Genomic DNA, 11,510 nt, shown 5'->3' on the forward strand with positions numbered 1-11,510 from the left:
ATAACGCCAAAGCCACCAACATTTCTCTGATGAAAATAGGTTCATCCTAAGGAAAAGCGGGATCAAATCAGAAAAAAGCATGGATTCTCTAAATCTAGGACTGTCCCTGGAAAATAGGGGCGCTTGGGGGGTCTTGGTTAGAGCGCTCTACTCCGCCACCACAAAAGGAAACCTTGGTTGCCCCTCATGGAGGCTTTCCTCAGGTATAAAGACCCGCAGCAGCATACAAGGCCTTCGGGGGATTATTATTATTATTATGTAATTATTTATACCCCACATTTCCCTCCTGACAGGGACTAAAGGCGGCTGACGGGTAAAAATGAGAACACCTTAAAAACATTCCCTTTGGGGGGGGGGGGGAGATGACAATTTTTTAAAAGCAATTAAATAAATAGCTCTCTTGGTTAAGTATGAGACTCCCGATCTCAGGATCTTGGGTCCGAGCCCCACACTGGGCAAAAAGATTCCTGCCTCAGGCTGGATGACGCTCGTGGTCTTTTCATTTTCTTCAATTTCACTTTTAATTTGTATACCGCCATTTCTACTTTGCTATACACAAGGCGGTTTGCAGCAACAAAAGGTGCAGTACACACACCTTAGAATAATCTGATCCAATACGAAAAATGTATAATTCTATTAGTTAGTTGGCATCCGTCTGCCTTGAGAGACACCTCTGGGGGGTGAAGTCAAACCACTGTGTTGGCAGCACCGAAGTGACCTCCCTGGGGTGCAAGCCTGGGCAGTGTGGATGGAGGTCCTGGGCTGCCCAGACAAGACCCCGCTCTCAGCCTCACTGATGGGGTCCAAAGGAAAGGAAAGCAATAGGTTTGGCGTCTCCCACAAAGCAGTGGGAGGTTTGGGATCAGATATCCCACAAGGCGGTGGGAGGTTTGGGATCAGTTTGGGATCAGACACCATGCTCTGACCATCTCTCCAGCTTGTCACCTTTAACAGATTGCAACCTTTTTTCCTAGGTCAACTCTAAAGACTACCTTTCTCCTTTCGCTAACCAAGGGCTGGAGGAGGGGCCCCACCCACTTGCTGTCTGCCCCACAGCCCCTCTCCATAGTTTTCTTAATGGCCCATTATCTTCCTTTTGTTTTCTTCATGGCTCATCTCCCAGGCAATTACCTCATCAGTAGACTGGCCTGGATTATCATAGAATCATAGAGTTGGAAGAGACCACAAGGGCCATTGAGTCCAACCCCCTGCCAAGCAGGAAACACCATCAGAGCACTCCTGACATATGGTTGTCAAGCCTCTGCTTAAAGACCTCCAAAGAAGGAGACTCCACCACACTCCTTGGCAGCAAATTCCACTGTTGAATAGCTCTTACTGTCAGGAAGTTCTTCCTAATGTTTAGGTGGAATCTTCTTTCTTGTAGTTTGGAACCATTGCTCTGTGTCCGCTTCTTTGGAGCAGCAGAAAACAACCTTTCTCCCTCCTCTATGTGACATCCTTTTATATATTTGAACATGGCTATCATATCACCCCTTAACCTCCTCTTCTCCAGGCTAAACATGCCCAGCTCCCTTAGCCGTTCCTCATAAGGCATCGTTTCCAGGCCTTTGACCATTTGGGTTGCCCTCCTCTGGACACGTTCCAGTTTGTCCGTGTCCTTCTTGAACTGTGGTGCCCAGAACTGGACACAGTACTCCAGGTGAGGTCTGACCAGAGCAGAATACAGTGGCACGATTACTTCCCTTGATCTAGATGCTATACTCCTATTGATGCAGCCCGGAATTGCATTGGCTTTTTTAGCTGCCGCGTCACACTGTTGGCTCATGTCAAGTTTGTGGTCAACCAAGACTCCTAGATCCTTTTCACATGTACTGCTCTCAAGCCAGGTGTCACCCATCTTGTATTTGTGCCTCTCATTTTTTTTTGCCCAAGTGCAATACTTTACATTTCTCCCTGTTAAAATTCATCTTGTTTGTTTTGGCCCAGTTCTCTAATTTGTCAAGGTCGTTTTGAAGTGTGATCCTGTCCTCTGGGGTGTTAACCCTTGCTGGATCCAGGGCTTCAGGGGGCTTGATGAAATTCTAACAGCTACTGGACTCACAAATTTAGGGTGTTGTGCACCCACAAACTCATAAGAATCTTTTCACAGAAGGCTACCTTTTTCCAGCCCCAGCCCCAGCCCCCACCCCAAACTGATCCTAGGGTCATTGAAGCAAATACTTAACCACTCATACATGTATTATACTTACTAGATGCACTGTTGGGAATGACTACATTTATATAGGTGATGTCCAAAGTTATAAACAGTAGACCCCTTAACTCCATTGATTTCAATGGGTCTACTCTGAGTATTACTAACATTGGTTTCACCCCATGTGTTTTTAAGTCATGGTTTGAATGGGTACATTCATGCGCTAGTTTAAAACCCCACGTTTGTTTTGGAAAATCAAGCGACGTACTTTGCTGCCAACATAATGTGCAGGCTGGCAGTGTTACATTTTCCACGTTTTATTTACTCTAGCCCCAGCTGAGTTGAGTAGCTATAGTGACAAAACTTAGGTGCCCAAGCGTTGCTATTACACAAGCGAAGGGAGCCTAAGATATGCTTGACATTTTTCATTTCTGGGCTGCGCTTGAAGTGAAGGAACAATTGCTGCCTGCCAGTCTTCTAATCTCAGATACTTAAAACCTTCCTTGGATCAGCAGAAATAATGCTTTCGTACAATTCTTTCTACATACCAGGGTAAGGGCTTAAAACTGAACTTTTAGAACGCCAGCAATTTGCAAAGAAAATATTTCTTCCCAATCCATGGGGCTATTGATAGCCTGTCAGTTTCTACTGAAAGCCGATTAAATCTTGAGTGAAGATAAATCGGAGCTGGAGGGAAACATGCAAACAGATCCAAAAACAGGGAACATTAGTAATTATTTTTTTTCAGCTGTCACTACTCTTCAACCAGACTTTGGGGGGGGAACTACTGAAAATTGTTTAATTAAATGGGGTGCACCTCGCGTACTGATAAGCTGATTATCACTCACCGTTGTGGCATGTAGTAAGAAGTTGTTTACTGCTTCCCTCTCCAAATTTCTGATCAGGAGCAGGAAGTTGGCAAAATTCTTCACCTTGCTCCTTAGGATATTATACCTGGCTAGCGTGGTGAGCACAGGGACGTCATGGCTAATGGTATTCTGCATGAATCACCCTTTGCTTTGAGGACTTGTGAGAGGATACACGAGGCTCCTGCAGTTTCTTTGCACATCGCACTCGCTTTATTGGGGTAAACTGCATTGTAGCTCCTTCCTGGACTGCTTGGATAACTTGAAAAGCCCACACCGGTTCCTTTCTCTGCCGGTTTTCCCAAGAGGCGACGCTGACTGCAGGGAGGAGCATCCTGTGTGGTCCAAGGATTCTCAAGGACCCTTGAGTAAAGTCAGCAAGGAACTACACTACAGCAATTCCCATAGGTAAAGGTAAAGGGACCCCTGACCATTAGGTCCAGTCGTGGCTGACTCTGGGATTGACTAAGCATGACTAAGCCGCTTCTGGCGAACCAGAGCAGCGCACAGAAACACCATTTACCTTCCCGCCAGAGCGGTACCGATTTATCTACTTGCACTTTGACGTGCTTTCGAATTGCTAGGTTGGCAGGAGCAGGGACTGAGCAACAGGAGCTCACCCCGTCGCGGGGATTCAAACTGCTGACCTTCTGATCAGCAAGTCCTAGACTCTGTGGTTTAACCCACAGCACTACCCGCGTCCTAGCAATTCCCATACCATGAACAAAACAAGAGGCCCTCAAGTTATTCCATGTGGGCAGAAGATGACACCTACCTCAGTAGGGACATGCTACCATGTTTTCAACACAGCTGTTTGTTTAATGTTGTTGCAACGCTTGCACGCCACCCCCAATCTCTGCCAAGCTTTAGCAAGACTCTAGGGGTACCAGGTGGTTTCCCAGGGTCGTGTTTCCATTGGTAATCCAGATGGGGCAGAGGGAGCCGGGGTGGGGTCTAGGATGGAGGTGAGGCCTAGGGAGAATCCAAGCGAGTCTTGAAGGACCCTATTCAGTCCTAACCCTACAAGGCCCATCATCCCTGGTCACTGACTGGGGCCAAAAGAGGTTGGAATACAGTGAGACTGGGAGGGAAACTGATTCCCATTCCCCTTTTCTCTAAAGATACACTGAACAGGAAAAAAATATGAAAGACAAACAGGAGCATCGTACTGGCCTGCTGGTCAGGGGGACTTTGTTAGCTGTAGTTGCCTCTGTGTGTGTGTGTGTGTGTGTGTGTGTGTGTGTGTGTATGAGAGAGAGAGAGAGAGAGATTATGCACACATCCTTTATTGAAAAATAAAAAGTACAATAATTGCAAGTGCACAAAAAGATGAAGAAAAAACAAATAGTACCCGTGCAGAAAACAAAACACAACCAAAATAATGTATACATTACCAAAGAAAAGAAAAGAATGTTATTGTAGTTAACCAGACCTCAATCTAATACAGCATTTATAAAAATGAATTCCAAATATTGTTAAATTTGTCCACGGCAAGCTTACATTTGTACTCAACTTGTTCATGTGCAGCGAGTTTTGCATATCTTCCATCATTAAAGAGAGCTGCATTTTTATTTGTCCACTTCTCCAATACCTGTCTTTTTGCCGTAGTAAGGGCACGGGGAGTCCATTCATATTGCCCCTTTGTTAGATTCCATGTGTTGGGTATATAATTCACAATGATATTTTCCTCTGCTAATTTAAGATTATTCCTGTAGTTCTCTTTACAGATAGGTAGCCGTGTTGGTCTGCCATAGTCAAAACAAAAAAAATTCTTCCAGTAGCACCTTAAAGACCAACTAAGATAGTTCTTGGTATGAGCTTGGTATGAGCGTATCTGAAGAAGTGTGCATGCACACGAAAGCTCATACCAAGAACTAACTTAGTTGGTCTTTAAGGTGCTACTGGAAGAATTTTTTTTGTTTTGAATATGGCAGACCAACACGGCTACCTGTAGTTCTCTGTTGAGGATAAACTTAATGGTGCACAGCGTTCCGACACAGCATATGAAAAGTTCACTACTGAGCCTTATCGTCTTCTTTTTCTTCTTCCAGATATACAGGTTTCATTCCAAATCTTGAAAGCATTATTGGGGAAACTTACGGCAATGCCACCAGAAAGCTGCTTGCCCGTCAGGCAAAGTTGCTGCGGTTAAGCCACACTGCTGCTGACACACCTGAGCACAGAAATCTTCTCAGACAGCCATGTGGTCGTCATCATACTCAGTGGGCAGAGGGCAGAAATACTGCATATGGTATGACAACTGTCCTTAAGATATGATTCAATACATTTCAGAAAATTATAATGAAGAATACCCCCTGCCCCAGCATCAATAATTCCTAAGAACATGAGAAGAACAGTGTTGGGTCAGACCAATGGTCCACGTGGTCCAGCATCTTATGATTCCCTGCAACTAGAATTCAGAAGCATAAAGACGTAAAACATAGCCTTATCCTCCATGGATCCTGCTTTTTAAGGGTGGTAGGACTTGCTGATCAGAAGGTCGGCGGTTCAAATCCCCGCGACGGGGTGAGCTCCTGTTGCTTGGTCCCAGCTCCTGCCCACCTAGCAGTTCGAAAGCACGTCAAAGTGCAAGTAGATAGATAGGTACCACTCCGGCGGGAAGGTAAACAGCATTTTCGTGCGCTGCTCTGGTTCACCAGAAGCGGCTTAGTCCTGCTGGCCACATGACCCGGAAGCTGTACGCCGGCTCCCTCGGCCAATAAAGCAAGATGAGCGCCGCAACCCCAGAATTGGCCACGACTGGACCTAATGGTCAGGGGTCCCTTTACCCTTTACCTTTACTGCAAATGTAATAAGGGGTGGAGGAAGGGAGGCGGACCACCCCTGGTGTCATCCCTGAGGGGGTGGAACTGTGTGGAGTTCTCTCCTGTGCCACTCACAACATGTAGGATTGTTGATGCTATGTATTTATTGCATGAGGAGGGAACCTTTCTTCTGTCAAACGAAATCAAATACGAAATTACATAGTACATCAACTATCAAGCACCATCAAATGTTGAAATCGATTGCCGCTTTTCTTCTGTTTTACCTCTCTGAGAGCCAGTGTGGTGTAGTGGTTAAGAGCGGTAGACTCATAATCTGGGGAACCAGGTTCATGTCTCCGCTCCTCCACACGCAGCTGCTGGGTGACCTTGGGCCAGTCACACTTCTCTGAAGTCTCTCAGCGTCACTCAGCTCACAGAGTGTTTGTTGTCGGTGAGGAAGGGAAAGGAGGATATTAGCTACATTGAGACTCCTTCAGGTAGTGATAAAGCGGGATATCAAATCCAAACCCTTCTTCTTCTTCTCTGCATAATCAGTATCCAAATATGCTATCTATTTTGGTAGCAAGTTAGACATCTGCACAGGTTATTTTACAGTGGTACCTCGGGTTAAGAACTTAATTTGTTCTGGAGGTCCATCCTTAACCTGAAACTGTTCTTAACCTGAGGTACCACCTTAGCTAATGGGGCCTCCCGCTGCCACCGCCGCGCGATTTCTGTTCTTATCCTGAAGCAAAGTTCTTAACCTGAGGTACTATTTCTGGGTTAGCGGAGTCTGTAACCTGAAGCGTCTGTAACCTGAAGCGTATGTAACCCACGGTACCACTGTACCTTGAAAGTGCTTCTGATGGGATATCAGGAAGAATCTAAGGAGAAAGTGTGGGGGGGGGGGGAGAGGGAGAATGAAAACCAAGACATTATCTTTCACCTGATAAACCAAGGTTTTTCCAAACTTAAGAGTCATGTGGGCAGGCTTCCTCTTCCATATTCCCTCATTCATCTTAATGCAACATTTTCAGAGTTTGTTAATATACCATTTCTTGTTACATCAAAACTGTGGTTTACGCTCTGACTGCAATGGTAGTTTGCACTCCAGGATCAAACCAAGTTCTGCAATCCTGGTTTACGGTCAGAGCTTAAAGCACAGTTTCCCATTTTTTTACATAATAGGAAGCCTTGGTTTAACAAACTCCAGAAAGATTATCAGATCACATGCATTACACCTGAACTGGGTCTAGATATGTAATTTTTTATTCTTTGAATTCACATAATTCATTTGAAGGATATCTTTGGGCAGCCATGCCATGTACCCTGTGGAAATCTACAATAAATAAGTTTTAAACGGTTATTTCCCCCCATTTCATGAAGGGAAAATCATACTGTGGTTCAATTCCACTTTCCCTTTGAATAAAGAGAGCATGAAAATTACCATAATATCCCCAGTTCTAACCGTATGCAACACACATTTCCAACAATAGTGCAAAGCCACCTGACATTAATAGGGAAGTGCATGAGAGACAGAGAATCGTTATAAGGAAAATGAAATAGGAAGTAAGAGGATGCCAACCCGCTGAATTGTCTGTCTGAAGATGACAACCAAGAATAAAATTCCAACATTAAGCCTTATTATCTAGGATTAAAGCAATCCCTTCCTGATTTCAAATGCATGTTCAGCTTTTATCCCGGTAACTGTTGCAAACTTCCCTCCGTGTCCCAGAATACCCACCAATGAATACCAATCACCATCTCTTTACACGAAGACTTCTGTATGACTGTGATCCTTCAACTGCTTCAGCTGTTCAGACAATTGAAAGAGCAAAGGCAGACTTAAAATCACCAAACAAGACAAGACAACCCACCCTAACAAAGCCAGGAGACAAGACAGTTATGGTATGTAGGTTTCAGGCACTACTATGACTTTCACATACTCCAGAAAGTATCAGTGCTATTTGGTTTTGATGATATGCATCTAGGATTTCAGGGCTCCTCTGATTTAAGTCAATGCCTCAATCTAGATACACACTAAACCATTCTTTGGCATTATGCAAACAAGTTATCAAGTTGTGACATCTCCCTCTCTTCTCCTGCACTAATAACTTCCTGGGCTTGGGCAAACCATAGTTCAGGGCTACATCTGATCTGGCAAATTAAAGTTTACATGAGCCCTTCAAATCAGGATTAGGAACCAGTGTTTGATTCTGGCTTCCCTTCTCAGTTTACAGTGTAAGACCAAACCATTGTTTTGCCAGTTCAGATGTGACATGAAACTGTGGTTTGTCAAAACCCAGGAAAGTCTTCATGAAAAATAAGGGAAGCGAGGAAGGATTTGAAGGCTGGCGGGGGGGGGGGGAGAGATGATGTCACATGTTCTGGAGGGGGTCCAGGCAAAAGGGGCGGCAAGAGAGATTGAGCAGAATACCTTAAGACTTTTGGACAACTGAAGATGTTAGAGCTGGAGGAGAGAAGGCCAGTGTGTCATAATTTTACTCTGAATTATTTCTGTCATGACAGATTTCTTCTTCTGCAACACCTGGTTGGCCCTCTGACGAGAAAATATTGGGTACCACCATTACGGAGTCAGTCAGAGTTCAAAAAGCAGAGGGTGAACAAACTCCCAAGAAGAGAGATGCTATTCAAAAAAGTATCGGAAAGCCAATATACAGAGCTGATAGGGGTCTCCCTCCATCCTACACTGGCTACATCCCAGGTATGTTTCCCCACCCGCCCCTAGCCTAAATTTGTGGTTCCATTTGCGTTAATCCATCCACATTAAAAGAAAAGGAAAAACACCCTTAATCTATTTCTCTAGAGAAGATTAAAAGCAAAACCGGAAATAAAGTATATCTAGGTCATTTCATCTGCCCCTTTAATCTCCCAGTTATAAGCTATTAGGTAAAGTGGAAACATTGCCTGGGCATATGCAGATCCAATCCTTAGCGAATTGCATTTTGCAAAGAGGGTAAAGGGCAAATTCACAAATGAAAATCGAGACAGTCTGTATGGAGGCTGTCTTGACCCTGTCCCTGTGCTGGGTCACCCACAGAAGCAAAGAACTTCAATAATGAAGGATTTTCATGACCAGCTTCCAAAGTCGTTTGCTTAAGCACCTAGAGAAGATCAGAGATGGTGGCCAAAGTTGTACCTGTTTTACAGTTGTCCTGGCTACTGCTCCTCTTCTACTGCTGGAGAAGCTATAACTTTTAAAATATAAGTTTGGTTTTGACATAAGTACCATAGTTTCATGTGACTGGAACTAGCCATAAGATTGCATGACCCCTCCTCCTCTCATCATATGTGCCATTTCTTTCCCTTCTGGGTCTTCAGCAAAACACAGTTTGCTGCTGTGTTTGAAGCAGCTAGCAAGTTTGCACTTGTTCTGCAAAGCAGGATTGTGAATCTGCTATAAAACTGAGGCTCATTCCAGGCTTGTTCCTGTAATGCCAAACCATGATTTGGTGTTATGCCTGAAGTGGGCATATGTGGAAAAGGTGGTAGTGATCTTTTTTTAAATGGAAGAACCATAGCAAGAATCTAATTGTCTCTGGGGCAAAATATAGTCAAGATAAAATCTTAAAGTGCCCTCTTAAGTGGGAAGTATCTGAGACTCTGAACTGGTAATTTTAACTTTCCCCAGCTGATATCAAATATCTGGTGTAGACCAATCTTCCTACCTTATTTTAAAAGCACTGAAAGTGACATAGTACAGTACAATACTAATTGAAATCATCATGTTCCTCCTGTAGGTTTATATTTAAAAAAGAGAGAGAAATATACACAACCAGGGGAGGGGAGGCGGAGGAGACATGAAGAAAGACATTCTGGAGTAGAGAAAAATGCTTCAACAAGGCATGGTTTAGTCTGGCTTACTTTATGAAAACGTTAGCTGTGCAGTTAGGAAACAGATTTAGCTCCCTGTTTATCAAAGCTCATACCTGGATTGCAGACGCGACTCAATGGCCGACACTTTAGAGGAAAGGAAATACGAGGCCTCTCTCTCAACCACAGAGGATGTTCTGTGAAGCAGAGGACAGCCTCTGTCTCTCTCAACCAGCTGCATCTTAAGAGCTTCGAGTGATATAAACCCAAGTTAAAACAGTCACTTTTGCCACCAACGAGTAAACACTTTGGGTGGCTTGAAGAGGTGGGTAGAGGTCGTGTGGTGCAGTGGTTAGAGTACTGGACTAGAACCTGGGCTGGGCAGCCAAGGTTCAAATCCCCATTCAGCCATGAAGTAGGGGAGGGATGCTCCTGAGACAGCTCACTTGGTTGACCATGAGACTCCTAATCTCAAGGTCCTGGGTTTGAACCTCACGTTGGGCAAAAGATTCCTGCATTGCAGGGGTCTGGACTTGATGACCCTTGTGGTCCTTATCCAACTCTACAATTCTATGATGCTACATGAAGGTCAATAGGTTCAGCCTTTAGAAAAAGAGAAGCATACCTTTGAAGCCTTTTTCTCTTTTCCTAGCACTCTAAACACATATCTTGAGCAGGAAGTATGGTACCTTTCTTAAGATCAAAGAAGTAGAGGCGGTACAACCATGTAAAATTGCCTAAACCTCTTACCTCTTCAGATCTATTTCTAGCAACTCATCTAGTAGGAGGTTCTTTGGAACACAGAAGAAAGTTTGCCAGGTACAGCGTAGAGCCAGCAAAAGTAAACACACATTGTTGAGGTTTCACTGCCATAGGCTGATCACAACTCAAGTGTGCAGGACTTTAGAACAATTAGACAGACTCTTCCTCTTCCCTCCATATTTCTTTTTCCTTTTGTATCATGTCTCTTAGATTGTAAACCGTTATTACAAAATGCAAGTGCCTCAACTGCTTTAGCCAAAAGGCAGTGTATTAAAGTAATTGGCTAGTTAGTAACTAAAAGCTCATTAATGTTCCCTTGCATGCCTGAATATTAGTCACAAGTTATACAAAATAGGAAAATAAACAGTGAATCCTTCTGCTTCTTCCAAAACAGGTCACAAGTTCTCATTTGGAAAGACCTGGGGAATGAGCACCAGACACTCTCTGGAAGCAGGAAAGAGGCGGCCTTTTGTATGGACTTCTCATATGTAAGCAGGGCATGCCTAATCAAATTGCATGCCATAAATTGCCATCAGTTCAAATATATGCGTTGTCATCTGAAAGATATTAAAGTCTCCCTTTCCTTTGTAAGTATACGCATAAGATAGTTTCTACAAAGGCTAAGCTGAAACTATTTTCACAATCTTCCCTCACCCACAGAAAACAAACCCTCCTTTTTATAATTTTTGTACTCCTTGCAAGAGGAGCTTTCTATCTTGCTCTCTCATGCAGACTGCATTAAGACACATTGGTGAACTATGGTTTCGCTTTCTGCAAACAAGCTGCATACTTCTGCATATACAGTGGTACCTCGGGTTACATACGCTTCAGGATACAGACGCTTCATGTTACAGACTCCACTAACCCAGAAATAGTGCTTCAGATTAAGAACTTTGCTTCAGGATGAGAACACAAATCGTGCTCCGGCGGTGCGGCAGCAGCAGGAGGCCCCATTAGCTAAAGTGGAGCTTCAGGTTAAGTACAGTTTCAGGTTAAGAATGGACTTCCAGAACAAATTAAGTTCTTAACCCGAGGTACCACTGTACTACTACTTCCCGTACATGCACAGACAGGACAGCAGAAGCATTTGTGTCCATTTACAACTAACTGCAGTTTATGCCTAAACCGGGA

At 44.0% G+C, this 11,510-nt stretch overlaps 1 protein-coding gene across 1 annotated transcript; it reads left to right on the forward strand.

Annotated features, from left to right (window-relative positions):
* The first annotated feature begins 2,004 nt into the window (after positions 1–2,004).
* Positions 2,005–11,074, forward strand: LOC309360204 (ciliary microtubule inner protein 2B-like). Its single transcript, XM_081894851.1, has 5 exons — positions 2,005–2,704; positions 5,070–5,269; positions 7,519–7,691; positions 8,313–8,508; positions 10,774–11,074. Exons 1-5 carry the CDS (start codon positions 2,673–2,675, stop codon positions 10,869–10,871), a joined length of 699 nt encoding a protein of 232 aa, XP_081750977.1. The 5' UTR covers positions 2,005–2,672; the 3' UTR covers positions 10,872–11,074.
* The last annotated feature ends 436 nt before the right edge of the window (positions 11,075–11,510 follow it).

Source organism: Podarcis melisellensis (assembly GCF_964234715.1).
Source record: "Podarcis melisellensis genome assembly, chromosome: 17".
Lineage (NCBI taxonomy): Eukaryota > Metazoa > Chordata > Lepidosauria > Squamata > Lacertidae > Podarcis > Podarcis melisellensis.